General features: G+C 36.8%; 1 protein-coding gene and 1 non-coding gene across 2 annotated transcripts; one reads left to right on the forward strand and one right to left on the reverse strand.

Moving 5' to 3' along the window:
- Positions 1 to 3,645: 3,645 nt before the first annotated feature.
- LOC111734483 lies at positions 3,646 to 3,779 on the forward strand. Its single transcript, XR_002778462.1, has one exon. It is a non-coding gene; the product is annotated as a U8 small nucleolar RNA (small nucleolar RNA).
- A 4,939-nt stretch (positions 3,780 to 8,718) lies between these two features.
- LOC105310202 (melanoma-associated antigen B18-like) lies at positions 8,719 to 9,753 on the reverse strand. Its single transcript, XM_011386408.1, has one exon. It carries the CDS (start codon positions 9,751 to 9,753, stop codon positions 8,719 to 8,721), a length of 1,035 nt encoding a protein of 344 aa, XP_011384710.1.
- Between the last annotated feature and the right edge of the window lie 18,098 nt (positions 9,754 to 27,851).

Consider the following 27,851-nt stretch of genomic DNA (forward strand, 5'->3'; position numbering starts at 1 on the left):
CCAATTGTAGGGGTGTACCCACACTGAGGGGGGCGGTCTGCTTCCCCCCGTGTACCAATTTAGATGTTAATCTCATCGAAAACACCCTCTCAGAAACTCCCAGAATAACGTTTGACCATGGCATTTCACAGCATAACAGACACATAAAGTTAACCATCAGCTTACCAAAGATAAATACAGAGTCTCTGGCTTATTTACACCTTCATCTAAGTATTAGACTAGGCCAACATAACCAACTTAAAGGGCTCCCTCAGGAAAAACTTTTCAGTTTTATTTTAAAAGCAGAAATCATATACAGTTGTCCCTGATCTGTGGATGCTCAAGTCCTTTATGTAAATGTAAAACAATTCGTAAAGTTGGCCCTCTGCCCCCATGGAATGCCAATCATAAATCTAAAATACTATTTTCTATCATGTTTGGTTGAATTCAGAGATGGGAAACAAAGGCATATAAAGGACCCACTGTATATTTATTGAAAACAATTCACTTATAAGTGGACTGCTCAGTTCAAACCCGTGTTGTTTAAGGGTCAAATGTGTGATACACACACACACACACACACACAATTTAAAATGCAAATTATTTTTTAAAATTTTTTTGAGGGGAGAAAAGGCAGGTAGAACTCACGTAGGATGTAGTATGCAAAATGTTTGTTGTGTAGACGTTTGGCTTGTTATATTTTAAAAGCAGAAATCATATGCGGTTGTCCCTATTTCAACTTTGGTTCTATGCTTTCTACCATTGAATGCGAATAGAAAATATGAATATAATGTTACTTATTTATAAAGCCCATAAAATGAAAATCAAGGTCACTATCTAGTGTAGCTCTTTTTTCTACTACAAGAAGTAAAAGAGAGTGATAGAGAAATATAGAGATGTGTGTGTGTGAGAGAGAGAGAGAGAGAGAGAGAGAGAGCGCGCTCGTACTAGTACTCGCAGAAGGGTGGGAGCGAGAAGGAGGGAGGGAGGGAAAAAGAGTCAGAGAAGAAGAAAGGAAGGGAGAGGGAGGAATGAAGGGAATGGGAGGGAAAGAGGCAGGTAGAGAGAGAGAGAGACAGAAAGACACACAGAGAGGTCCCACTTGGCTCCTTAAACTCATGAAGAGGGAACACTGTAACTGATATATGCTATTCTCATCTTAACCCTTATAATGGATACAGAAAAATATTTCACGGGTCTCCAGATGCACAACTCTCTGCTGGACTGGCAAGTTTTAGTGTCTCAGACGAGTCAGGGACTGAGTACTTTTCTAGCCATTCTCTCTTCCTGGGTTACATTTCCACTGCTCTGCAGAGCTTTAGAAGAGACTTCTTATCTCCTAATATCTATTTTGCTTCACTTTGCTGCTTCTGGTCTCCCCCTGGGTTGACCTTACTCCTGCCCTTTTGGGAGAGCTCTTCTGTGCATCTCTTCTATAGGTGAGACCCCATCCTACCCTACAGTTTCAGAAATGTTTTCACATCTTTAAGGGCCTAGGCTAGATTCCTCATCCCCCTTAGTGTACAAATGGGGAACTTGAATCCCCAAAAAGGTTATGTGGCTTTGGACAAAGTGGACAGAAAGCTCAATCCTCACTATCGCGATTATTGTGACTTTATACATTTAAAATTTTTTAAAATAATTTTTACTAGCCATTCCCACAGTCTTCACATGACCTGTAATGCAATGTAAGTTTCCTCTGACTATTTCAGATGTTACTGTTGAAAGAAGAGACATCTTGCGCCACTAAAAATATTGCGTCTGCTGCTGCCAAGTGCCAAGAGGAACAGGCTGAAACTCCCAAGGATGCAAGCAATAGGTTTACTTTCCTGCATTATCTTTTCTTGGAGAAACTGATATATTCTCCATTCAGCAATTTTTTGTCCTTCTTGTCCTTTGCTTTGCCCTTCTCCATCAGCCGTGACCCAGAGATTATTCCTTGTGTTTACATAAACATTTTATCATATCCCACTGCTTTTATATCACTCTATTTTATTTTAAATCACTGTCTTTATCAGAAGTGTGTTCTGGTCAGGTGGCCCAGTCCACTGCAATGGGCTGAGAAATGCAGTACCAAAAGGAGAGAGCAGCTGGACACCAGTGGACACTAGCAACTGGGCCACGAGATGTAGTCTCCCCATTCATTTTGAATCCTTCTCTATACAATAAATTCAGACTCACACAGAAGTGGTAAAAATAGTATAGTCTTCTCATGTACCCTTTTCAGTAGGAATACAGTTGAACTAATCAGCACCATCAGATTAACTAAATTTCAATGCTGGTTTTAGAAAACACAAGAGCAGGAGACATGTGTTTTCAGGCTGACATGGAAATACATCAAAATAGACCACATTCTGTTCCACAAAACACATCATCAGATGCAAATGATGGAAATCATACAAGTATGCTCTGAGTCCACAAAAGAATTAAACTAGAAATCAATAATAGAAAAATAGCAGAAAAGTCTCAAGATACTTGAACATTAAACGCCATAGTTCTAAATAACACATTGCTCAAAGAGGAAATCAGAAGAGAAATTTACAATATTCTGAACTAAATGAAAAAAATACTTATCAAAATTTTGGGTGCAGCACAAACTCAGTGAAGGAGGGCACCATACCCTGGGTAGAAATATTAATCTTTAGCAACCATCAACACAGTTTCAGCCAGGAAAACTGGTGAGGAGGCAGTGAACACCAGTGTAGCCAAGAGATGTAGCTCTCCCAGCATCTAGCATCACTGGGTAGGGTGGAAGTACTCTCTGTCCTCTACCTGACAGTGAGAAAGGAGGATTCTAAGGTGAGGTGGGGTGTTTGATATGCCTCTAGTTCTTTCCTTCAGTAGATCTACCTATTCAGACCTCTTCCCAATTTCCTGCTGTTAGTAGTAAGCCTATTTATGGAAGTTGTCTTAGCCCCTCTACCCAGATTCCCTATTCTCTCTCCTTATGGTCCCTTTTTACCTTATGCTGAACTTTAGGTTCAGATTGCTGACTGCCAGCCTGCCCTGGGTTCTCTGGATGAGTTTTACATATGGTGTCTTTCATGGACTCTGGCAATTGTTTTGACCTCAGATCTTCACTAGCTAAGAGTGTCTTGCCTGGCTCCATTGCCCAGCAACTGATCATTCTAATCAAGTCATTGTTTTCCAAAGTAAAGGAGGGATGTCTTCCTAATATTTCAGAGTGAAGTATGCCTAAGAGAATCCAGGTACTCAAAATATTAACGTAGAAATTCAGCTCTACATGGGTAAGGGATTAATTTAATTTTATACTCAACCTATTTGAAAATTAGGAAATAAAAAGTAAAATAATAATGAAACATTATCTTTCATTCCAAAATTTGACCAAAATTTAAAAGACTAATGAAATAACATGCCTATAAGAATGTAAGGCATTTAAACACATTAATCTGAAAGAATATGAATTGGTATGGCATTTTGGGGACAGAAATTCAGCAATATTTGTAAAAATTTTCAACCTTCACACTCTGCCCACTTTAATCAAGTTTGTATTTTGCTATGTTTTTCTGATGAGAAAGCATGCACATATTTGCCCAAAATTTCATGTTCAAAGATGTTAATTTCTGTCCTATTAATCATAGCAACAAATGGAAAACGATTTATATGTCCATTAGGAAGAGAATGGTTAAATTAATGATTGCACAAACATAAGTAGTAATCCTTACTTATTTTTCTTTTTTGAAGGGCAGGTTGGAACATGATGATTGTAGTTTCCATGATATTTGATTAACGTCTTTACGTAATCAAGACTCGCAACGTCCCGATTGTTTCTATTTGATTCTTCCTGATGATCTCTCCTTCAAATGGCCAACAGGTACATGAAAAGATGCTCAGCATCACTAATCATCAGGGAAATGCAAATCAAAAGCACAATGAGTTATCACCTCATACCATTTAGGATAGTTATTATATAAAAGGTAATTAAGTATTGGTGAGAATGTGGAAAAACTGAACTCTTGTACATTGTTGGTGGGAATATAAAATGGTGCAACTGCTATAGGAAACAGTATAAATGTTCCTCAAAAAATTAAAAACAGAACTACCATATTATCCAGCAATCTCATTTCTGGATATTTCATCAAAAGAATAGAAATCAGGCTCTCGAAAAGATATATGCATTCTCATGTTGCTCAAGCACTATTCACAATAGCCAAGTTATGAAAACAACCTGAATATTCATCAAAGATAAATGGATAAAGAAAATGCAGTGTGTGTATGTGTGTGTGTGTGTGTGTGTGCGTGTGTGTGTGTGTGTTATTCTGCCTTAAAAGAAGAAATTCTGCGTTTTGCAATGACAGGGATGAACCTGAAGGGCATATGCTAAGTAAAATAAAAGTCACAGAAGGACAAATACTGTGTAGTCTGACTTACATGCAGTGTCTACAATCGTCAAACTCATAAAAACAGAATAGAACTGTGGTTACCAGAGGCTGGAGGCAGGGGAAATGAGGAGTTGTTTAATTGGTATAGTTTGTTATGCAAGGTGAATTAGTTCTAGAGATTTGCTGTTAAGCATAAAGCCTATAGTTAACAATACTGTATTGTGCACTTAAAATCTTTTTAAGAGTAGATCTCGTTAAGTGTTTTTACCACAAAAGAAGAAACCAAAAGACACAAGGAAAATTTTGAAGATGATTGTGGTGATGGCTTCAGAGGTATATACGTATGTCCAAACACATCAAATTGTATGCATTAAAACTGTGCAGTTTTGCATGTCAATTATATCTTAATAAACTCATTTTTAAAAAAGAATTCTATAGAGTGGTTAAAGAGTGTGGTGGATCTATATGTGTTGTGGAAATATTCTTAAGTGATAAGGTCGAGAGGCATAACAATATGTACATTGTTGTCCAAAATTCAACATATCAGATCATTAATTGTTGTTACCTCTGAAGAGAGGGCTGAATTTTGAGGAAACATAGAAATTGTAATTTATCTATATTGTTAGAATTTTTTGCAACAAGAATATATGTACTATGTTTTGTAATATTTAAATATATCTAACCACAAAAATAGTAGCTGTGTATTAATCACATAAAGTAACTGCTAGCTGAAGCAGCAGACAAAATCTGTAAATCTATAATGGCTTAAAACAACAAAAGTTTATTTCTCATACACACAAAATCTGACGTGGGTAGGCAGGGGCCTCGGCAGTCAGATGACCCAGGTATCCAGGCTCTCATCAGGTGGTTCCACTTCCCAACAAGAAATCTCTGTGTTTACTCCTGAATGGAATAGAAAACATGGTGGTGGCGTACTGGCTCTCAAAGAGCTTAGCCTGGAGGTGACAAACACTGTTTCTGTTCATATTTCAATGTCAACAGTAGTCATAAGTACAAGTGGATTGGGAATCTGTAGTCTCCCCATCAGCCCAGGAAAGAGAGCAAGACACCATATGAATGAGCACATGCAGTCTCTCCCATAACTGTTATATAGTGGTTGCTCAATAAAAAGCAACTCTATTAGAATTTGGTATGAAAACAACCCTCTTTATTCCTTGGTGGAGTTTCTAAGGAGGCCAATTTGCCTTGCAATTCTCCAACTTTTTTTTCCCCATTCCTGCTACTTGGGAGGTCCTTTCAAATACAGGATCACATTTTATTTTCAAAAGGATCCTGTCAAATCTCAATAGGAAGGGTTCAACTTTTTCACTCGATACCTTTTTGCACTTACCTTTGAAATAAATTCCAGAGTCTCAATAGGATGAGAATGTTCTCATTCCAGTGAAGCACGGTCAAAATCTTACCTGTGAGTCCCAGCAACTCTCAGCATGACTGAGTGTGCAGGGTACTTTTACAGGTGTTAGGCACAAGGAAAAGGCAGCATTTTTCTTTGGAGCCATTACTGAGATAAGAAGCAGCAAAAGAATGGTGAACTATTTTAATCTTTACTTTTCAGAGATAGCATGGCTGTTAAGAAAGCATTTTTCCCCTCTTAGAAGAACTTTGGGTTCTGAGGAATTCACCTTCAGTAGATGTTTGCTAGACAGCGATTTCCATGGTCTTTCCTCATCTCCAATTTATGGGGGAGGCTTTGGGTGTTGACCATGTAGGTAAGCTCACTCATTGGAGTATGTGTCCAACAGCCAGTCTCAAATAACACTCCTTTAAAATCCTACTGACAATATCTGGGTTGTTTACAAAAACTCCATGTCTAATTTCATTGATATCCCCAAAACCAGTATATTCTGTAAGAAGTAAGACTCTAATCACCAGCTCATTTGGAATATACTTTGAGACTATTATAGAAATGTGGAGTGGGAGGTGGGTCTGTAGTAACCAAATATCTTAACTTCACTGTCAATGGTCCCACCAAGACTGGTGTATCTCCAAGGCACACCTGCAGGGTTGGAACATTCAAATTAAGGGGAAGGCAGGTGATTCCAGACTTCCTGTAACACAGAAAGCAGCGTGCAGTTTCTGGAAAGCACAGTGAATTGCTGGTCAGCAAATGAGGTTCCAATTCGGACAGGAAGGCACACTGGGGAATCCCCAGGGGAGAAGTCCTGTAATGTAGTAACGGACTGGTATAGGACTTATGCTAGCACCAGGGCAAAGTCAGCTGTCAAGGAACCTTGGGGTGGGGGACAGGAATATCCTCAGCAAATGAAACCCACAGACAATCCCCAAATTGTGCTTTATTTTCACATTCGCCTTCTTTCATCAGGATTGCTTTTAATACTTTGGCTAGAGAGTCTTATTTTTTAATTGTCTGTGATACATCTTGGAGTAGTGAGAATAAAGACTGAAGGGACAGAAAGTCGGCCATGTGAACTTGAGAAAATTACAAGTTTTTTATCTGAAAAGTATGTCTGATAAGCCCCATCTTGTAGGACTGTTGGAATATATGCAATGGATATGAAGCACTTGGCAGAGTAATTAGAAAATATTAGGAATTTAATGGATGGCAGTTATCATATATGATTTATTTTTACTTTTATTTTTTATTACAGATGATAATACCCTCCTCTCTTGGGAGAGTAATTTTTTATTAATTCAGGAGCTAGCATACAATATGCAGCTTTCTAGGACAAATAACATCAAATTTGCTCATAATGCTGCTTAGCAAGTTAAACTAAGTAAATGTTCCCCCATTTGAGGATAAGTTACTTAATTTGGATGTGGGGGAGTCTTTCTCAGTTGGATGCAACTCAGAGATCCTAGAATTTGTGTCAAGGATTGACAACTCCTCATCCAAGGTGCCTTTCCATTCAAACCATCTCAATTTTCATTCATTTCATCACCCCCGAATAAGGAGCCCTCTCTCAGAGTTTGTGAAATTACCCTCAAGATAACCTAATTAAAATATCCTTTTAATGCATTGTGATCTAATTCTCCTACCCAGTTCAGGGCAAACAGAGCCAACATAGTAACTTCTAAGCATTCTACCTCAAGGGAGTACCACCATTATTTCTCAGAAATTCCTTGAAGACTGTGCTTCAAACACCTAGATTGTGCTCTGTGTTCAACTGCACATGAGCAAAAGCAAAGAGGCACCTTCTCTTTCTGGTCCAGGAGGAGGTTTTCCTCTGATTTACTGATGATACTAAAGCAACTCTTAAGAGCAGGTTTCCATTCCAGGGTTTTGTCTTTCGACACTGAGAATAACCATCTGTCTTTCTGGCCTCTGCTCTCAAGTCCCACAGCCTCACTCAGGCTACCGCCCTGCTTAAATTAATAGTATATCCCACTGAGGGACTTGTAGTTTCCCAAATTCCAAATTTCCTCAGGGAATTTATACCTTACTGTTTTCACGCAGAACCCTCCTCCTCCCACTCCTCCCAACTCCTTCCCTTCCTCTTTACCTCCTTCCTCTTTACCTGTCTTTTAGGCCTTAGAAGGTATTTCGCCATTTTCTCTAAATGATTACTGCTCCTTGACTGAAATTCTAAGGACAGGGGTGTTTCATTTTCCCATTTCTAACACGAGGACTTTCAAAGAGCAGATGCTCAATATTTGGGGAACAAATGAGCCAGTAAGCATGAATTGTAGTTTATAAACATTTTATTTCTTCTACATTCTTTAGTAAGCTAAGCAAATAGGTATGTAGTTATGTAGCTCCAGGTATGTAGCTTTTATTTTTATAGAACAGACTAAAATGAATAAGGGAAACCAAAAACTGAACATCCTTTACTTTTTTCCCCCCTCTATTTTTTGATCTTGATAATTTTACTGCTAAATTTCTTCACATTTCCAAGGAATGCCATGTTTTGTTGTTCTGGTTCAGTAAATATAAAAGGTTTCCCAATTTGTTTTACAAAATAATAAAACTCCTAATCTTAAATCTATTAAACAGCAATATGTGACTAAAATCTTAGATTCTGAAATTATTTAAGCCTTCTATTAAAGAATCAACATTTGAAATGCAACAAAAGAAAGAAAAGAAAAAAGAAAAAAAGTAACATAAAACTCTAAAGTTTACCATATTAAACAGGAACACAAAGATGATATACACTGTTCCTTCCAGACCCACCCCAATCTTCTCTGCTTTGAATGTTGTCTGTGCTTTTCTTCCACAAAGAAAACAATCTTCCTTAGACTTCAACATTTGAAATATAACCTAAAGCAAAGAAAAGGGGAAAAAAAGGTAAGATTTCAAGCCACCAATATACAATAGGAACACAAAGATGACATACATTTTCCAGCCCCATCCTGGCCCTCTACTATTAGAATGTTGACATACCTGTTCAACCAAAAAGTGAAGAAGTTGACTCAGACTTCACTTAGTGGGGGAGGAACTGCTAGCCAAGGCCTCGGAGCGCGCCTTGGCCATGGCAGCAATACGAGCCTTGGCTGCTGCTCTGGCCCGGGCTCTCTCTTCCTCATCTCGCAAAGCCTCTTCATACCAGGCTGGGAAGGCACTCGGGATGGTATCATGGATCTTGGCCAAAAACTCCAGGACTCTCATCTTGCTGGTTTCGGCGTGGGCTCTTGGGCCCCACAGGAACTCCAAGCGTGGAGGATCACTATCAGGCACCTGGCGGGACTGCAGGTACTTGAGCTGCACCAAATCTTCAGTGAGGACCTTCTTGGGATCCCCATAGATGAAGTGCTTCCTATCCGCATAGACACCCATCATATTCAGCACTTCCCAGATCTCCTCCTCGGTGGCGCAGTTGCTTTTCATGAAGATCACACCTAGCACAATCATCAGGAGGCCGGTCTTGGGCATGTTCTCTTCTTCATTCACTGATGCATCAAAAGCGATGTCTAGTTTGTTGACAAGGGCATAGCAGTGCCTAATGGGATCCACTTCCTTCAAATCAACACCAAAGGCCAGCTCCATGTGCTCAGAGGCTCTCTTGAGGATCTCATTGAAATGAACCTTGTACTTTTTGTTAACTAACTTTATCATGTCTGTCTTCATAATTGGCTCTTTGTTTTGATACTTCTGCAGCAGGAATTGCACCAACAAAACTACCTTCTTGTTTAAAGGATCTCTGTGAAAGTGCTCACTGCTGTTTGAGGATTTTGAGCTTTCCTCATCTTGGTCGTTGGCACCTTCACCTGAATTGGCACATGAAACAGCTGCAGTAGTATTAGTGGTAGACGGGGTTCCCTTAGGCTCCGTAGGAGTGCTAGGCATCTCAGCATCAGGCAGATTCTCAGGTTTGCCCCCAGAGAGAGGACCGGCAGAGGTGGACTCTCCTTCCTCTGCCGCGATAGCCTGAGCGCTCGCCAGACCCTGGGTCTCATTACGGACCTGGCGGCGTTTCTCACGGGCACGAAGCTTACTCTTCTGACCTCGAGGCATAATGACACTGGTCACGGACAGCAGGCAGGAGTTCAAGCAATTAGGTTGATGAACAGGTCACCCTAGAAGACAGAGGAAGAGATGATGTGCACAGCGGCTTCAAGAAAGGCTGCCTCTGCTGGTTCCCTTAATGGTACCATTTTAGGAACTTATAAAACAGGGGCGGGAGGGACTCTCGGGACTTCTGTTCTGCGTGGGCTTGTTGCCTCAGTTCTAACTCAGGACACCAAACTTGACTCCTAACCAGTACTTTGACCCCTCTTTCTGCTGACCTGAGGCTGCCCCTTCAGACCAAGGCTTCCCATCCCACCAATCCCTTAGGTGAAAGTGAGGGCGTCTTAGGTCTAACAGCCATGTTTCAGCCGCTGGAAGTTGGCAGAGGGGTGGGGCATGTCAGGGTAGGGTGAGGCTCTGTGGGGCTACCTTAGTTCTGGGGGGAATGTGTCCCTTCAGTTCTAACAAATGTTACTTACCTTGGCACTTGTCCAATCCTGGGCCCCTTCCCTCAGCTGACGCGAGGCGCACCTCTCGTGAAGCCTCGAACTGAACAGCCGATATGGCGGCGGAGGTCAGGGGGAGCACTTCCGACCACGCCTACTTGGGCTTCTCAGAATAACTGCCCCGGTAGGGTTCTGGAGTGGGCACTCCCCCTCTGTTCTGGGGGTAGAGGAATCATGCTGAATCCCGCGGAGTCTTTCCTGACTCCAGACAGGGCCTGGGACATCTCCTTCTGGAGACCCGAGTCAGCTGGCCTTAGACCAAGGCTTTTATTTCCCTCAGAATCGCCAGTAGGAAAAAAGAGAGAACCTGAGCCTAACGGCCGTGCCTGAGATGTCGACAGTAGGACGGCATTTGCGGCCCCTTATTTTGCGGTGGGTTCTCCACTCGTCTTCACTCATTGTCTTACCTCGATGCCTTGTAGGTGCTGGACTACCACTCATCTGCTGATGCGGGTCCAAACTTATCAGGTAAGGCACAAATCTGTAAATAGTTTAAGGAGAACTGACATAAGTACAATATTTATGTGTACCGTGAATAAACATAGTATATTGCACTGTTTGAGACTTTTTTAAAGTCTATCAGTAATAATTTTATATTTGCTTCCATAAAGATCATATACATTTTTGTTAGTTCTGTTTTTATCTATGTTTTGGATATTACTGCTGTTTCGAATGGTATGTTTTCCATTACACATTCTAATTAGCTATTTATTTTATGTAATAAGACTGATTTTGCTATAGTCAAGTTTCTTATACATTTAAATATTTGGCAGCTGATTTCTTTGGAGTTTTTAATTAGAGGATTGTACTATCTCTTTCTTTTCATTATTTATAATTTTTATTTTGTATTTCTGTGCATGGCTGTATACTGGCTATGCAATCCAGTCCAGGTTTGAACAGTAGAATTGGTTCCATACCTTTGTGGCCTGTTGTGGACTTTACTGGGAATGTGTCTAACATTTCACACTTATATATGTTTACTGTTGATTTTACAACATGGAAATTCCATTCTAATGTTAAGTTTGCTAACAGTTATTACCATGAAGTGGTGTTAAATTTTTATCTAAGGTTTTTTTCTTTATTTCTACATATGATCAAATGCTCTTTCTTCTCTGTTAACATAGTGAATGCCAATTCTCTTTGTTGGCAGAACCACTTCAGAGGTGACACCACAATTTTATTAGGAGACGCATAATGTCTGTTGTTTCCTTTGTGGTGAGGTTGGCAGTCATTGAGGATCACCACTGACGTCCATTAATCTATTAGGGGCTGCTGAATTGTAACTCTGATTCTACCATTCCTTCTGAGATTATTAGCTGAAATATATCTGTAGGCAGAATTTTTTTTTCTTGAGGTGAGCCTTACAATTGCCCCATTTTACTGCCTAAGGAGATAGATATATAGATAGATCAAGAAAGCTAAGTTGCTCTTTGTCTAATAAATATCAGAAAATTCTAGCTCAAAATTGTATTTTTTTTGGTAATTTTAAATAACAAAAAATCTTGCTTGAGAACTAAACCAGTTCATAACTAGTTGAATAATTCATCTTATTAATGATTATTAATGAGCACTATTGGAATAGTCAATGTTCAGGCACTAGTCTTTGTCACATGATATACTATTCATGCCTACAGATAATTATGATATTGGAAAACAGAAAATTTTACCATGATTTATTCAAAGCTAGTTTTCTTTGAAAAGGTATAATTCCTATGCTGTCTGTATAGCTAACCAGTCAGTATGCCAGTTGAGTTTTGTTTTTTCTTTATAAATTCTAATGTAGATATGTCAAATAGTATGAGTGTTGTTACTATCTTAGCTTGCTTGTATACATGTAGACATAAAAATAAAGTCTATGTTCACAAACTTATTCAATATAGAGCTGTCCTAATGGACTTCATATCAGGACTCCATTAATGTGGTCATTGCAAAAATATCTGATTTGTTTGAATAAATATGCTAATATGTTGTCTCAATTTATTAAAATAAATTTTCCAACTTCTTATTTCACTTGTTAGTAAGTTAAATACTTAGATTTTTGAATGAATATTTACTTCTTGAGTAGGTAACTTTTGGGGCATGTTTTTAAGTTAATAAGCCTGGAAATATAGAATGTTGTAGAACAAAGACACTCAAATTGTGGGTAAGGAGTCTTAGGTTATAAACCAGGTTTGTCACCATTCCGCTGTTAGAGCTATCTCAGAGTCCTTTATCTATTGTAAGCTCCCTCTTCCCCTGTCCTTCCACTCATCCTGTTCCTCCCTGAGTGGTATAATAACACCTTCTCAAGCAGAAGTCATCTAGAGTGATTTGGCCCCTGACAACAACTTTAGTCTTTCAGTGGATGAAGATCTTGTTCACTTTTACCTTTTGCTCTAGGCCACCTTAGACAAGTTGTCTACTTTTAAACCTGATGTTTCCAATACCATTTCAACTATTTCAATGGCCACACTGCTGATGAGGGACTGAAGTTCTGAAGGCTTCCTCATCCCCGTGCCTCATTCCCTAAGACATCAGCTCTAGCCGACATAATGATATTAAGGAGAAACAGGACATATCAGTGATCAAGGCCAACTTAGAGGAATGTTGCCCTGTGTTAAGTGAGCCCACTAAAATAGCCAGGAGCCAATTTGTCAGATGATGAGAACTATATTTTTGAACACTTAACTTTGCCTCTTGCCAGGCAACCAAAATAACTGAGTAGAAGAGTTTATTTCAGAAATAAGAAAACATGTTAATACCTCCTAGTAAATGGAAGATAAGGAAGTGCCAAAGAGTACAGGTTACTGAATCAGAGCAAGTGAGGTAAGAGGAGTAAGAAACAAAATTTTTAAATTTTAAGTAAAGACAGGATCTGACCCTGCACTTGCAAGACCCTGACAGTGAGTACCTGACTTATTTAACCCTTTTTTCAGACCATGGATGGCGTCTTTATTTAAAAGTGTGATATTTTCTCATCATGAATTTTTGGCATTAATTTCAAAGTTTTAAAATATTAATTGAAAACATAATTTTTCTTGATTATTGATGTATTTTTTTGGTCTACCCCTTACCTCAAATTTAGAGCTCAAGGTGAATGCCTCACTTGTCTAACTGTAGCCCCAGTCTTGGTGAGAGTCTTAAGTATTTAATAGTGATCCTGGCCTCATAATTTTAAGAATATTGTTATCTAATTATACCTTGCTTTGTTTTAAATTTTAGGCATTATTTCACAGCCTGTTTTTGTGATCTTGAGCAATAAAATTGCTCTATGTAAGACTCTGTTAAAAAATGAGAGTGGAGAATAAGGATACTCTTTTTACTGAGTTGGTGAGATGATTAAATGAAAGTATATATGAGAAAATAATTTGTAAAGTTTACAAATTATTAGTTGTTTAGAAATATTTATTGGATTGAAACTTTGAGTTCCATCGGTCAATAGTCTTAAGTGCAACTTATTTGTATTCTCTGCTCAGGTCCTCACTCTCAGGTGTCTTGTTTGCTGGCCTGCATTCTTATCAGGAAGCTCTGGATAAGGATCCACATCAAAGATTCAGGTTATTGGCACAGTCGAGTTGCTTGTGGTTGTAGGAGTGAGATCCCCATTTCCTTGCTGGCTGTCAGAGAGGGGCCGCTCTTAGAAGTTGATCTTATTCCTTGCGATCTGGCCCTCTTCGTTTTCAAAGTCAGCATTGAAGAATCTCCCTCATATAGAATCCCAGCACTTTAAATTCCTTTTACCCGGAAGAAGAGATCTTGCCCCTTTTAAGGGCTCACCTGATTTAGCCAGGACCACCAACAATAATCTCCCTTTCGCAAAGTCAGCTGTGCCATGTAACATAACCTAAGCATGGGAATAATATCCCATCATATTCACAGGTCCCTCCTGTACTCAGTGGGAGGGGATGCATAGAGGTCAGAATAATTTTAAAATTCTACTTATTACACCAAGAAAAAATAAATGATTACAGAATTTCTAACCATAACAGTATATGGATCTGCCAAGTTGCATATACTGTGTTAAATTTAGAATGAAAGATTTTAAAGTCTCTAACGCTATGGGTTTATTTAGTTTATTTACCTTCTTTGAAACAATTGTGCCAAGTCTCTAATTCCCTAACTGAAATGCTGCAGTCAAACATTGAGCTTCACAGTGTCAGTTGTTTCATCATTAATATCTTCATGTTGTTTCATCAACTCAAGAACTAATTTCATTCTGCTTATCATTTATTTAATAAATACATATAAGGCTAAGCATCATGCTAAGAGTGGGATATGCAGTGATGAATTAGCCCTCCTATATGTCTTCAGTGAACTAAGTGGAAATCGACAGGGTTTACAACTCATTTTTTCTACTTTCAATTATAGTAATTTTAAATGTAAGAAGCAATAAATCACTCTTACATCCTAGTATTTTCAAAGGTATAGCAATGGTCATATAACAAAATAAGGAGTGATGTAAGAAAGATTTAACCAGGACACCTGGGCTTCCGTGATGGCTTATCTCCAGCATGCCTTTAAACTTGACCATATCTTTACCTGTCTAGGCCTCAGTTTCCATTGTAAGAGGTTGTCAGATTAGCCTATTGCAAGTATTTATTGCTTGTTACTGGTGCTTACTAAAAACAGAAAAGAATTTTAGATTCTGTAAAAATAAGTAATACAAAAGGAATTAAAAGTGCAGTGGCATTAATTCTTTTGGAAAGGACTAATCTGCCAAATATAATAGCATGTAAATAGTAACGGTAATAATAATAATAATAATTTGTGACCATATAGTCGCTAAATTTTTCCTTTGCTGAAAATGGGAAAATTATAGGGATTTAAGGAACCAAAATGGTGCCTATGAAAGAGACAACTTTAATTAACTTAAACCCTAGTGACTTATATATTTTATCTGTAAAAGAAGTATGGTCAGAAATCTCTGAATAAAATTGAGAAAAAAATTAAAGGATACCTACCAAGCAAAGAGAAAAGTTTGGTTAATTTAGATGCTGAAAGTTACTGAAGTTATATATAAACTTTAAATATGTGTATATTTTACCTGTAAAGAATATACTATTTGAAAACTCTGAATGTATACTGAGGTATCCGGAGCAGTTAAAAATCTGGTCAGTTAAGAGGTTTTGATTTTTTGTTCATTTTCTTTTTATTTTCACTCTTATTGGATTGTTAGAACTAATCTTCTCAGTGTATGTGTGCATACTTGTGGGACAAGTAGGAAGGAATGGGAAAGCAAGTTATCAACTACTATAACTAGTAGTAGAAGGCAAGTGAGATGTGTCCTAAGAATGAGGTGATTGTGACTGGAAAATTTTATTAGCCTAGTTTCCCAGACTGCTTTGTAAATCTAAAGTAGGAATGAATTATGGAATGGGGCACACAGGTTTCCCTACCCCATTCTCTAAATTATCTGTTATTGAGACACAGGGATATGAGGGGAAAAGGTAAGGAGGTAGGACAAATGTTTTCAAATAAAAATAATAATAACTACTTATTGAGGACCCATAATGTGCAAGGAAGTATGATATGTGTATTATCCTACTTAGCCTGTGGTATAGGTTTTATTAATTGGGAGAGACAGATATAAATCCAGTAGACACATATATACATTTACTACCAACTGTTAAAGGTTATGAAGGAAAAAGACAGGGAGACAAAATAGTAGGATATTACCTGATTCAGTAAGTTTGGGAAGGTAGTCATGACGAATTATTATTTTAACCTAAAGAAAGGATGAATATGAGTTAGATTAACAAGGGCGAGGTAAGGTTTGAAGACTATTTCTTGAAGGTAAGATTGAAGAATAAGCTTGGTGCACTCACTGGTCTGGAAAAAGACCACTTGGGCTTGAGTGTAAAAGTCGATGGGGAAAGTGTAGTAAGGATTTGGGTTTCTTCTTAAGTGCAAAATAAAACCACTAAAGGTTTTAAAGCAGGAGAATGACCCGGTCAGATATGCTTTTTATAAAGATTACTGTGGCTGAAACATAGAAAATAGATAAAGAGAAGCAAGACAAAAACAAAAACAAAACAAACAAAAACATGTAAGAAAAAGAATTCCAGATACTTGTATAGTGTTTCAGGATTGTGACAATGGAGGAGAAATTTGAATGATTAGAAAGCCATGTATGAATAGAATTTGCAGGGCTTATATGCTAGCTTGCATATGGATAGTGTAGGAGAAGACAGTGCCAAAAATGCCTGCCTATATCCCTGGCATGTGCAACTACATCCACAGTTGCATCACCTACTGAAAGTGGGAATTCTGCAAGTGGACAATTTACCAAGAGTGGGAATGATAAGAATGGTTGCAATTTGGAGGCATGGTTGTGAGTTCAATCTTAAAGGGGTTGTGTTTGAAGAAACTTTGATAAATATTCAAATGAAGATATCAGGTAAACAGAAATATATATGAAGCCGAATATCAGAGGAGAGGCCCGGGCTTGAGATACACATCTAAAGTCCTGAGCAGCTATTTGAAAATGGAAGCAATGAACATGAATGAGATGGCAAGGAAGAAAGTAGAGTGAGATAAGAAATATGAAGGCAATCCAACATTTAAAGAATGAGTAGAGAAGCATACACATTGTAGAATTTAGAATCTATGGAAAATAACTTAATCCACAATTCTGTTGCATGAACATAAAAATTATTAACATTTTGGTGCCAGAGCTTGCAATTATTATGAATATCCAATAAATATTTTTACTCTTAATTAGCAGATAGTAAATTCTTAATGTTAATGAATAAATTAATTCACTCAGAATATTGTTAAACTACAAGCGTAATGATGAATAAATAAATACATTCTATAAAGAATTAAACCTATATACTCAGTACCTCTAGTTATGGCAGCTAGAGAATTTGGTGAAATACAGTTCTATACTGTATTTGCTACAGAAAAAAACTCATCACCATTTGAAAAACAGCATGAAGCATATGTATATCGATGGTAGCATTGTGTTGCTATGTGAAGGGCAACACATTAAATGTACATTATGATGGCAAAGTAGAACAACTCATTATCGGCTTTTCCTAGACTGAGTCATTTGTGTTCCTATTAAAACGAATATTAACTGGTTTGTTCTCATTTAATTTCAGCTTGAACAGTTTTTAAAAATTTTAATGTCTACAAGCATAATACACTTTTTTAATGCACTTGAAATTAATTTAAAGGAAAAGAAAATGATTGTGTGCATTGTACTTATATGTAAATGCAAAATTGATGGCAAAGCATATTGGGATTAATGTATTATTTGGTATTTTCATTACAGGGGTCCTTTTCTATTTTCAGTGGCACATAGTTTATGGGGTCTGTTGGAATCATATTATACATAATATAAGAAACCGGCTGAGCCTTAGAATGAGTATGATATTTAAAAATTTATTTCTCAGAATGAATCAACACGCTTCAAAGTAATTAATTTATTCATTGCTTAGAGTCATGCTTTTCCAGCATTTAAGAAACTCTTTCCAGAATTATTAATTTCAGGTTCCATTGCATCTACATTTAATGAAGTGATAACTACTGAGACATGCGTACATTTACTGTCATTTTAAGGAAGTTATTCATAAAGGACATTGGGCTTTTAAATCAAAATAAGTATTGCCCATTAAACTTTAGTTTTAATCTAGGTCTTGAGTTTTATTGTAGCAACTGGATAGTTTTTTAACTCAGTTTTTATGATCTGACATTTTTAAAGGTGTAGAGGGATTTAACTAAACAGCAAGAAATCTCTGAGATATTCATGGCAGTGAAGTATAGGATATACAAATAATAAAATATATATGAGTAGTATATAAAACAGAGATAATATTTGTAAATCTCAAAAAATGGTTTTAACTAACGATCCCCTTTTATACTTCTATGTCAAACTGTTTGCTATTTAATAAAACTAGTTTTTGTTTCCTTTTACTGGTTCTTGGGCTGATGACTGGATAAATAGCCCAAAGACAAACACTAAGAAAGCTCATGTAGCAATGACCAAGCTATAACTGAATCAGACTCGTCAACTTCAAACAAAAACATCATGGAGAAATAAAAAAAGAACAAAAATAAATAAAACAACATACATATTTTATGAAACACTTAACAACCCTGATGTGAACATATCAATCATAACAGCAATCTGTTCATTGACAAGATCGATTTTGGACCATTTGCACCAGCGGTCTCCAACCCTTTTGGCACCAAGGACCTGTGCTCCTATGAGAATCTAATGCCTGATGACCTGAGGTGGAGCTGAGGCAGTGATGCTAGCCTAGCACTGGGGAGCGGCTGCAAGTACACATAAAGCTTCGCTCGCTAGCCTGTTGTGCACCTCCTGCTGTGCAGCCCTGTCCATGGCCCAGGGGGGTTGGGAACTCCTGATTAGCACCATTGTGTAGCGATAAACATGCACTCAAGCATATCCATAATAATGATGCTAGAATAGGAATTTAGATGAAAAGTTTTCCATGTAAAATGTTTCCTTCTGTAAAGAGGAAATACATTTTTATTTAGTGGAAGACTATACAAGAGATATATTATTGAAATAGTAAAAGGCTGGGTTTTCATAAGGAGAAAAATTGATATGGCTAAAATTGCCTCTAAATGAAGAAGAGAAAAAAATGACATTACGTTAGTATTTACAGACACATCATTTGATCATCTTAATGCTGAAGAGTGTGGGTATATATTATTCTTTTCCCCATCTCATGGATGAAGAAGGAAACTGAGGCACAGTGAAGCTAAGTGATTTGCTTGAAGTTGATAAAACATACATTTCATAGAGTATAGTGGTAAAATTCTTTCCTCCTATTCCCAGGAACCAAAATTGCTCTAAATTAAGAAAGACAGGTTTTCTAGGAGAATTTTCTTCTTGATGACACTTTATTTAAAGTGCTGTAAAAACAGAAAGTAGTAAAAAAAAAAAAGAGGTAGAGAAATGTAGTGAACAGTAATAGTAGTAAAGCTTCTAGAGATAGAGAAGTCAGCAGGAAAGAGTATATTAACCAACTGAAAGGATGTGAGATGAAGGTGATGAGGAGAATGTGTCAGAAAGTTCCTACATGGATCTTCTTTCTGGTGCCTCTCAAACTCCCTGTGCACACCTGATTAGAGATCCAAATGATGCTCATGTGTATCTAGTAACTTACAATAGACATTAAAAAATATTTGGTAAATGTCAGAATGAACATATCATTGATGATATAATTAAAATTCATATTCATTTTAACAAAAATGCTTAATAATTTTGCATAAATAATTTTTATAATGTTTTTTTCAAGTAATCTCATTGTTTAAAGTCTTATTTTAACAATTCTAGCAATGAATCTAATATATCTTTTCTGAGTAGATATTAAATCAGATTTTGCCTTGGAAGAGCTTAAAAATACCTGCGTAGTTCTTTGAATAGTTTGTTAAGTCAATTAGCTATTGTCACAATTGTGTTGTACAAAAAAAAAAAAGCCCAAATTCAATGCATACAGCAAGTATTTATTTCTCTCTTATGCTTCTGCAGGTTGGCTGATGTTTTGTGATCGTGGCTGAGTTTGTTTGGGCTTGGCTTCAAGCTGAAGCTAAGATCCAAGTCTGCTACATGTGTCTCCCATTCCCTTTGCACCAGTGGTTACCTATGGCCTCTTCTTCTCCTGGTAATGGTATGATAATGCATGGGAACAAGTCTGAGCCTACGATCACATAAGCACACTTCAAGTCTCAGTTTATGTCATGTCCACTAACATCCCATTGGCAAAAGTATCATATGACCAGTCTTAACATCAGCGATCATGGATGTATACTCTTCCCATCTAGGTAGGAGCAGTGGAGGTCATTAGTGAATATTTACTCAACAATAATCTAATCTCCCGTCCATACTTTAATCAAAATACAGTCTGCATTAGTGTTTTTGTTATGGATTCCCCAGAACACGAACTATTTTCTACTTGTTACACTAAGAAAACAGTAAAGTAGCTAAAAGTGTTTTAAGGTCACCGGATCTTTAGGACTTCTTTCTCATATATAAGGCAAAAACTTGAGTGTATGTGTACACCACATGCCCATGTAATCAAAGTTCTCTGACATATATACAGGAATTTTGCTTTTAGTCTTAGTTTTTCTGAAATTCTCTATCAACGTTTATAAAAGGTGGGGAGGACTCCCTAGATGCTGGAATTTTATATTAGTATTTAGAAACAAGAAGGCATAAACTGCAATTCACTGCCTTAGTGTGATATTCAAAGTCATTGTATTTTTACTTAGAAATTTGTCAGAAGGATGCGAAAATAGGATTCAAACTGTGTATTTGTTGATTTGGCTTAATAAAGATGGGATTTTTGAATAAGCTGAAGATTGGCAGTTTTCTTACCAGCGCTATCATTACCTAGAAGCAAACATTTGATAATCCCAGTTCTGTGATGGAGATTGAGCTATCATGATGCTTTCTGTGAGGACACAATGAAATTTGATTTACTCCTTTATATTTTGAAAGCCATTGGGAACCATGAGACCTCCCTCACTATCATAGCCTTTATTGAGTTGCTTAATTTGACCACTTGCTTGTATTTTATCTTTTTAAGTTTCAAAGTATGAAAGTTTCTGGAAATCACTGATGTTTTATATCAAAATGTTTCTATGTAAAGGAATTACTCTAATTCACTAACCAAAGGAATTCTTAAATCACATACAGAAAAAAAAAGAGCATTTTGTCATTCCCGAAGCTCAACATACTGTTATTATACTTAATTTTGTTTGTAAAAAGAGAAAAAAGAACTCCTGTTTTTGTCATGAAGATTGCTTTTGGCAGTTGCATCACTTTATTCTGCATAACAAGAATGATTTTTCTGGCAATAAAGGTTCTACTCTTAGCTGAGTGAACACGTGGAAAACTGAATGGGCCACAAAAGACACCTGGTTGACACTTAGGAAAAAGGCATCTACATGCCACTGGCCATCCTATGAATAGGTAATAAAGAGCGTTCAAGTAACATTCTTTGGAAAATCGATCTGGGCAATCACAAAACTTGATCTTTCTCTCTTCCTAATAAAAAAATATAAAATAATATAGTAATAAATAATAAAGTAATATATTCTTAAGATAGGTATAAATCTTCCCTTAATATTTAAGATGACATTTTGTCTATGAATATTTTTTACATATATCTGTTTACTCATGTACATATAAACATATTAAAATTTTCTAATCAGAATTATATGTTTTCATAGCCAACAGTATGTTGAACTCAGGATCAGCTATGTAATTTGACAGGCCCAGTGAAAAAATGAAAATGTAGAGCCCTTTGTTCAAAAATTTCTTGGGATTTCAAGATAGTAACAGTAGAGTTTCTAAGCATGGGCCCCTGTTCTGCACAGGTAGCATGTCCATGGAGCTGGCCCTGTTTGAAGTATATGCTATGTGTATAGAATGTCCTTTCTTTCATATAACAAAACTGATAAACATTGTCTTTGGGACGGTGAACTGAATGACTCTCTTTTCACATATGTATTTGCATATATATGTAATAAATTAGATAAGAATATATACATATATATTTATATCATATATAATATTTCAATATGAGGAGTCTATATAATTATATTGCTAGTTTGAGTTATGTAGAAAAGCATTTGGTAAGAGGTCTATGGTATACTCTCCTACATCTTTCCTCTCAGCATCTTATCCCACTCCTACGTTGAAGGGGGTTGGAGATCAGCAATACTCATCTCTTTCAAGGTCAGCCTAAAATTCTGTGTGGTATATCCTTAATTCTATGATTTCTTCCTGTTTAAGAAGCACCTGACGTTAGAAGGCCAGAGTGTCTCATAGTCATTTGAGATGTTGTAGAAAAGCATCACAGCTTTCTTCTAGTCATTCTATTCACCTTCCGAATAGAAAGAATTCTAGGTAGAAGTATGCTAGAAAACTATTCCCCATCACTCATCTAAAAATAATGATAACAAAAACAACCATTTATAAGCACGTGATATATGTCAATCTTTTTATATGTGTCTCTAATTCTTATAACTACCTAAGGTAATAATAATATCCAAATTTCATAGATTTGAAAAATAATGCTCAGATGGGCTTTTATCATACTGCATTATTTAACTCAGAAGAGTTAGAACCACGATTCAACTATAGATCTGTTCAACTAAAAATTCCCACATTGTCCTATACTTGCTTATACCAGAAGATGTGCTTGAGGTCACCATAGCTACTTGGGATAGGAGGAAGGTCAGTTTGGGGCTCTTAGTTACCAATATAGAGATACAGTGTTCAGTTGGTTTCCAAAGTCGACCATCATCAATTCTTCCCCTTTTTGTATGCACATTATCAAGAGATGGAGTTAATTTCTTCACCTCTTGAATCTGTGATTTACTCTGACCAATAGGATATGGCAGGTGTGACACTGTGTAAGTTCCAGGCCTAACTTTGAAGACAGATCTTCTGCCTTCTCTTTACAGGAATTCAGCCTTCATGATGTGAAGAAGCTTAAGCTAGAAAACTGAAGGATGAAACAGCACGTGAGGATAGAGAGGCCATGTGGAGGAGAACTGAGACACCAGAAATGTGAGTGAAGCGTTCTTATATCTCAGCCACCAGCCAAATGTAGCTGAGAGAGTGACTTCAGCATTGTTATGTGGAGCAGGATTGCCTACCCAAGCCCTGTCTGAATTCCTGACCCAGAGAATTGTAAGAAATAATACATTGCTGTTGTTTTGAGCAATTAAGTAATATATTTCCTAGTGATAGATACAGGAACACAGGGAAACTTGGGGACTATCATGTTTTAGCAAAGCTGGCAATTTCAGCAGCTACAAAGCCCTGGCTGACTGTCTGGAATAGATGTATGCTTGGGCAAAGATGTGTTCTGAGACTCCATGGGAGTTCTATTACACAATGTAGCTGCAAAAGCTTTGATGTTACTTTAATTTTGCATCAGAGCGGGCCATGAGTACCCATAATTGTTAGAGGAATGAAATACTTAAAGAAGGATACCTTGCTTGCCTTATGTCTAAGTCCACCATTGCTGTTTCCTTCCCAAGATGTCAAAGTCATGACATCTCTGTAGTCTGCTCTTTGTCATAGTTCCTGCTATTGTGAAGTAAAAAAAAAGAATGATTTAAGATAATTTGTAGAAAAAAATGAACTTTCCATGGAGGATACTTCTGAAATTCAGCCCTATTCATGGCTTCTTCAAATTTCTAAGTTTACTAGATTGTCAGTCCTCTTTGATCATATTCCTGCATCTACAACAGAGCGCTCCAGGGATGAGTACTTGATAATTTTAATATGGCCTCAAACTTTGACATGAAAGGCACCATAAAATCATCTTGAAAAAAAGTTTTCAACATTAATTTTATTTAATGGGGAATTACATAATGAAGGCAGGCACACTTTATCAAAATTCAACCATTTTCAGTAGAACACAATCATTTTTTTTCTGCTGCATTAAGTTGAGACTTTCATTCAGAAGATACAGTTGGAAGCCTTAGGTTTCTAAGTCATGATTCTGAGGAAACTAACTGCTAAGAAAAAGGTTGCTCATTCTCTTTGTCCACTAGAAACACTCTACAATGCGGGAAAGTGTATATAATAGACTTTAAAGAGCCTTTCTTCGCATACATTTTAGTTGATAACTAAAATTTTTACTGGTATCTTAAAGGGGAAAAAAAGTAAACTTTTTTGAAAGTGAGAGTATTTTTTTTACACAACATATCACATTTTGTCATTCAGGTAGTAGTTGCCTTTCTACTTAAATAGATATTATTTAAAATTAATAACAGTACCTCAATTTTCTCACTTAGTATCGTTATGTGACACTAATGCATAAAGAATAAGGAATGGTTTGAAGCTTATGTTTTCCAGGTTTTCCAATTACCAAAGTTTTTCTCTGGCTTTAAATGCTGCAAAACACTCACCCGGTCAATACAAACATAATAATTTTAATTAATATTCCTAACAATTCTGTCCAAATGAGCCATGTTAATTATGTCACAGAACAAGACAAGAGAGAAGTTACAGTATAACACTCTCAGGAATAAAAATAAACAAGAACAATAAGACTCAACCACTTCAGTGAAAACATTACAACCTCCTTTGGCTTTTGTATTATAATAGCAATAGTTTTCCTGTTGTCTCATGCATCTAAAACCACCAGCACTATTTGCTATTTAAGGCCTTAAGCATTCTCATTTCTATGAACTCTTCTACTTGCCAACATAATCTCACAGCCCCAAATATCCCTGCCTCCTCATCCCGACAGCACAACATGCTTATTCCCAACTCTGTGCAAGTTCTCAGATTATTTCCTCTTCATGGCATCCTGCCTCTCATGAACTTATTTGTTGGTTTCAGATTAAGCCTTACATTCTTTATAGCCTTTTCTGCCCATAGCGTCTTCCACTGGAATCTAGTTATAGTTCATTTACTTAGGTAGCCAGTCATCAACTACATATCGAGCCCTCCAAGCTGCCAGGCATTCTGCTTAATGCTGAAAATATAGAAATGGAATACATTCTCCCACTTTTTAGGTTGCTAATAATCTCTCCATGGGGACAGGTAAGTAAACAAAAGGAAGAATGCTTGAGGAGAGTGTTTTGATGGAGATATTTACAGAGGGCTAAAGCAGCACATATTAGAAATACCTAATTCATGGGCAGAGAAGAGGGTGCAGGTGTAACTCTATGAAGATATTTTGTTATTGTGATAATTGAAAAATCAGCAAGCAGAGAAGGTAGGTAAGGTCATTTTGAGAAGAGGGAACAACTTGAGCAAAAAAATGGTATTTTCTGCATGGTGGGATCTGGCTGTATTTTAATTCATGGATGAAATATTTTTCCCTGGGCCAGGTATAAATAACCTTATTATCCTAGTCTCTTGTCCTATTTTTTGGAACCTGATTTTATCTTCCAAACCACATAAAGTTAAACATAAGCAGGACATGGTTCAGTAATCAAAAGTAAAAATAGATAAGAGACAACAAAGTAACAGAAAAAAACATAAAATAGAATTACAGACATGAAATTACATGAGACAAACTGAAAGAAGATAAACTAATTAAGAAAAAGTTTTAAGTTAAATTGTTCCAATTTAGTGGATCCCTTCTTTAAATGAACCCTAAAATCCAAAAATGGGCACAGAGGAGCCTGAATATAACCCTTTTTCATTAAATACTTTTGAGTTCTTAGCATGTGATAGGCATTACATCAGATATTGGTGATTATATTGGTTTTCTATTGCTGCGTAACAAATTACCACAAAGTCAGCAGCTTTAAAAAATACCCATTTATTATCTTATGATTTCCATGAATCAGGAGTTTGGGCACAGTGGTACAAATCCAGATTTCTGGGGCCCAATACTTATTAAATTTGGGAGCCCTCTGAAAGAAAATGAAAATAATATAAATTTACAAATATAAGTCAAGTAAGTACCTCAGAAGTTTAAACTTCACTGGTTTCATGGTAAATCAACCTACACTTGAGATTCAATAGCTTTATAGACCTTATATCCCAAAGGGAGCCACAGAAATTAAACAAGTAAACAAATGAGTAGAATATATACAAAAATTATAGTAACATGAGGAAAAATACAAATGTTATGAGAATAATGGAGGGGGGTGGCAACACTGATTCAGAGAGAGCCTCTATAAGTATCTGTCATTTAAGACCTGAGGACAAGAAAAAATTGGGCAGAAATCATTCCAGGAATAGGAAAAAGCATGTGTAAACATCCTGAAGCTAGAAGGCACATGGGGTACCCAAGAAACAGAGCAACCATGTGCTTCCCATTGTGTTTAAAAAAATAAATAAAATTAATTATCAAAGCTTTGTAGATAAGAGGTTTGACAACTTGTCTTTTCCTTCATTTTCTAAGGTTTGTGAAAATTATTCGGGTTGCATACTAGTATGCCCTTAAACTAAACACGTCCGTTTCCTGATTTGATTATGAATCACATGTAAATATATATGCTTAAGATCCCAGAAATATAATGGACATTGGTACTTACAATATATCATCCACATTTTACCTTTTAATAGATAATGGTTATTTTAGGGTGGGGTTTCATTACTTCAAGAACTAAATTATTCAAATAATAACTACATAGCTACTCCTGGGCTTTCTTTAACCACAGTCATATCAAAGAGGATAAAAAAAAAGATTCAACTCTTTGCTCACTTTGAAGTATATGTTTTTAATTTTCCTTTTGATTCTTTTAGTCTTACTAGTGATTCATAAGCCAAGAAGTAAATCGATAACTCTTCAAGGAAGACTGAGTTTATGGGAAAATCTCGGCTCAGAAAAATAATTTGTTCATTCAGGCAAGAGTGTTCTTTTCTTCCAACACCAAATTTTCAAGAAAGATCCTCTGTTAAAACAATGCCTAACAGAAAACACTTCATAACTCACTTCCTATTTGCCATAAATCTATTGTAATCCTCTTTATGATGAAACCTGGGAGTTTCAGAAGGTCCCTGGCTCCTCAGAAGAGCACTACAGCACCAGTAAAGTGTTATATATCCACTCAGAGCTTCACAGTAGAAAACGCAGGGAAAGTGAGATTCAGAAACCAAGCTTTACTTCATAAAAACTCTGTAGTATATTAAGTTATCAAGAACTTGGGAGCAACAAAATTGCCTTGGTGCTCTACTGAAAAGGAATTTTCAGAAGTTCCAGTTCCTGGAAAATTTACCATGGAAAAGAGAATTTTGCAATTTAATGCTTATCTATTGGGACTCCTATGCTTTTTGCTAAGTCTCAATTCATGTTCTTTTTGTTGGTTTCTGTTGGTGGAACAACATGAGACTTGTCAAAAGTAAAAACAACAGACATTTATTTGAGCACATTTCAATATATATGGTCATGCTAACCACGTTTTAATGAGCTGGAGTTCTGTTTCTCACTTACGGTGTCACTAAGGCTGATACAATGGTGAACAGATACACAGATAGATGTAGCTCCCATAATGTGATAGCACTGATCTTGATCCTACAACTACTTGAGATCTATTGAATTCTTAGTGGTTACACTGTGGTTGATTAATCACTTTTCTCTTGCCTTGACTCCTTACTCCGAGAAAGCAACAAAATTTGAAGTTCTACTCTCACAGGGAGTCAGAGTTTTAGAATTTCAAAGCCAGAAAGTACTTTGGGAACTTTGAGGTGGCAGATCATTAATGGGGAAGAGTATGGCCTTTGGAACCAAGAAGCTTGAGTTTAAGTCCAGGCTGAGCCACTCACCAGCATTATGTTAGGCAAATCAATTACATTTACAGAGTCTTAATTTTATCATCTGTAAAATAAGGATATTAGTATCTGTTATAGGAGCTATGAATTTCAAAAAGTAAAAACATCTTTATGCATGTATTCTGTTTACATGTGCATGCACACATATGCACGTGCTTAAGCGCACTTGTGTGTTTGTCCTTATAAAGCAGACAATGCTTGTTATAGATTTCGAGGACTGTTCTGAAATTTGGAGGAAGATATTTCAAGTCTGCAAGGAGCTTTGTTGGAAAAAAAATTGCAGGTAGAAGAAATCATGTGGCCATATAATACTAGTCCAACTTTTACTATGGAAGAAATAGTTTTCCTTATGTGGCTTGTTTAGTGTGCTTTGTGTGCAGAACCTGATT

This window comes from Pteropus vampyrus, unplaced genomic scaffold (assembly GCF_000151845.1).
Source record: "Pteropus vampyrus isolate Shadow unplaced genomic scaffold, Pvam_2.0 Scaffold1408, whole genome shotgun sequence".
Lineage (NCBI taxonomy): Eukaryota > Metazoa > Chordata > Mammalia > Chiroptera > Pteropodidae > Pteropus > Pteropus vampyrus.

Excerpts from the sequence above, each read along its gene's own strand:
- LOC105310202 (XM_011386408.1), bottom strand. The coding sequence starts at position 9,753 with ATGCCTCGAGGTCAGAAGAGTAAGCTTCGTGCCCGTGAGAAACGCCGC.